General features: G+C 42.2%; 1 protein-coding gene across 1 annotated transcript in view; it reads right to left on the reverse strand.

Annotated features, from left to right (window-relative positions):
• LRPPRC (leucine rich pentatricopeptide repeat containing) overlaps positions 1-2,972 on the reverse strand; it is a 148,743-nt gene that overhangs the window by 1,885 nt on the left and 143,886 nt on the right. Inside the window, 1 exon segment of the mRNA XM_017862721.1 lies at positions 418-560. Coding sequence (XP_017718210.1) covers positions 418-560 — 143 coding nt within the window.

Consider the following 2,972-nt stretch of genomic DNA (forward strand, 5'->3'; position numbering starts at 1 on the left):
AAAAAAAAAAAAAAAAAAAAAAAAAAAAAACTTTCCTACATGAAGAAATGAAAACCAACTTATGTAAATGAACAAGCAATTACCAGTGACATAATATGCTTGGCTGTTGAACTACAGGCCATTAAATCCTATTTCAAGTTGAAATGATAGAACTGCCCCAAGGACATTTGGGAAATCCATGCCTATAGCTGAAGGTCTGAGACAGACCTTGTATTTTAAACTGTGGCCCCAAAGAGCTATGTTCTCCCACTGCTGCAGCCAAGGCACGCTGCTCAGTCCCTCAAGCCATCCCCTGAGGGTTCTTCACAGAGATCTAATCCTCATGTAATTAAGTCTTCAACTTATTTTCTTATACATTGTTATGAAGCGTACATAAATCTGTAGAGGTATTTTTCCCTTTAATTAAGAAATACTCACAGGGGGTTCAGTGAAAGGGACAGACTCTCCAGCATTCTTCAGCAAAACTGCATAACGCTTGAGAAACAGATCATTCAATTTTGCATTCTTTGCAGTCAAATGTTCATACAGTGCTTTAGCAGATGTGACATCTTTCTTTGAGACTGACAAAGAAAGAACTATATTAATCAGAGATAAAGACAACCTATCTTACTCTTTTCACCAAAACACTTAGCCACTCAGGGATGGCTGGATCCCTTCATCCCATGGCAAATGAACACTTAACAACCTTCAGTAAGAAGCCACACTCAGAATCTACCATCTCCCTCACTTCTCTACATCCCTCATTCAGCATCACTCACTTTGAAGGAGAAGAAAATAACAAATATGGCTACATTTAAAGGCCTTTAGAATAATATTAATGGTACCATTCACTTAGGTTATTACATTATTTTGAAGACCTATGATAGTTCAAGTGACCACAAACTGAAGTCCTCGGTTATAAAATAAAACACACACATTATTCAATCCCCTTTGGCTTAAAACCACTTTGAAATCAAGATAATCCAGGAACTCTTGTGTAGAGGGACATGTCAATTATGGAGAAATCTACATCAAGATCATCAGCTCAACACCAAAAAAGCTTTTCATCTTTCAATTGTGAAATAAATATGGAGAATATAGTTAGCTACAATGATACACACAAAAAAAACCTATAGGCCGGGCGCGGCGGCTCACGCCTCTAATCCCAGCACTTTGGGAGGCCGAGACGGGCGGATCATGAGGTCAGGAGATGGAGACCATCCTGGCTAACATGGTGAAACCCTATCTCTACTAAAAATACAAAAAATTAGCTGGGCATGGTGGCGGGCGCCCGTAGTCCCAGTTACTTGGGAGGCTGAGGCAGGAGAATGGCGTGAACCTGGGAGGCGGAGCTTGCAGTGAGCCGAGATCCGGCCACTGCACTCCAGCCTGGGTGACAGAGCGAGACTCCGTCTCAAAAAAAAAAAAAACCACAAAAAAAAAACCTATAAGAAGACATTAACAAGTTACACTAGTTTCACTTAAGTGAATGATGAAATAGCTTAGGAGCCAAATTTGGCTGTCTACTTACTTGTGGAAATTTTTTAGTTTACCATCGAGATCGTAAGGGCTCTGCTAACAATTACTGCTGGTAATTCAACTCTTTAATTTTGCATTAGATTGTTAGCATCTAACCACCAAATAAACCCCTGCCCTACGCTGACTCTGATATTGTCAATCGCAACTCCAGCAGCACCAGGGGAACCCCTAAGGTGGATATGAGAAGTTCAGCAATCAGAATCTCCCAAAGTGGAATGAGGGTGAATGACTCGTCAGCTCTTAGAGGAGCTGGAACACATCTTTGCTGTTTCCATGAAGTCAGCTTCTTGTGTAAATCCTCTATTCCCCTCCCTAAGGAGCTGAACCCTTTCCCTACTACTATCAAGGGCTCAAGCTCTATCTTCTAGGAAGCTGCTCTGAAAATTCCAGCATCTTGCCTTTCTTTACTTCTTGATTTTCTACCTTCCTCCCAAGATGGATTACCTAATTTAATAGTAACACATACAGTTTTAGGCGTTTGACACGATTTCACATTACAGACATACCTTGGCTTTAATGTACTTTACAGATGTTGCGTTATTTACAAATTGAAGGTTTGTGGTAACCCTGCCTTGAGCAAGTCTATCAATGCCATTTTTCCAACCGTATGTGCTTACTTTGTGTCTCTGTGTCACATTCTGGTAATTCTTGGAATATTTCAAACTTATTGTTATATCTGTTATGGTGATCTGTGACCAGTGATCTTTGATGTTGCTATTATAATTGTTTGGGGGGGTGCTATGAACCATGCACACGGAAGACGGCAAACTTGAGAAATGTGTTCTGACTGCGATGTTGACTAGCAGTTCTCCCGTCTTCCTCTCCTCAGGCCTCCCTATTCTCTGAAACACAATATTGAAATTAGGCCAACTAAAAACTCTATAATAGCTTGTAAGTGTTCAAATGAAAGGAAGAGTCACACATCTCTCATTTTAAATCAAAAGTGAGAAATGATTAAGCTTAGCTTACTGAGGAAGGCATGTCAAAAGTCGAGATAGGCTGAAAGTAAGGCTTCTTGCGTGGAACAGCCAGTTGTGAATGCAAGGGAAAAGTCCTTGAAGGAAATTAAAAGTGCTACTCCACTGAACACACAAATGATAAGAAACTGACACAGCCTTACTGCTGACATGGAGAAAGTTTTATTGGTCTGGATATAAGATCAAACCAGCCGCCGGGCGCGGTGGCTCAAGCCTGTAATCCCAGCACTTTGGGAGGCTGAGAGGGGCGGATCACGAGGTCAGGAGATCGAGACCATCCTGGCTAATACTGTGAAACCTCGCCTCTACTAAAAAAATACAAAAAACTAGCCGGGCGTGGCGGCAGGTGCCTGTAGTCCCAGCTACTCGGGAGGCTGAGGCGGGAGAATGGCGTAAACCCAGGAGGCGGAGCTTGCAGTGAGCTGAGATCCGGCCACTGCAGTCCAGCCTGGGCGACAGAGCGAAACTCCGTCTCAA

Source organism: Rhinopithecus bieti, unplaced genomic scaffold (genome assembly GCF_001698545.2).
Source record: "Rhinopithecus bieti isolate Rb0 unplaced genomic scaffold, ASM169854v2 scaffold_61117, whole genome shotgun sequence".
NCBI lineage: Eukaryota > Metazoa > Chordata > Mammalia > Primates > Cercopithecidae > Rhinopithecus > Rhinopithecus bieti.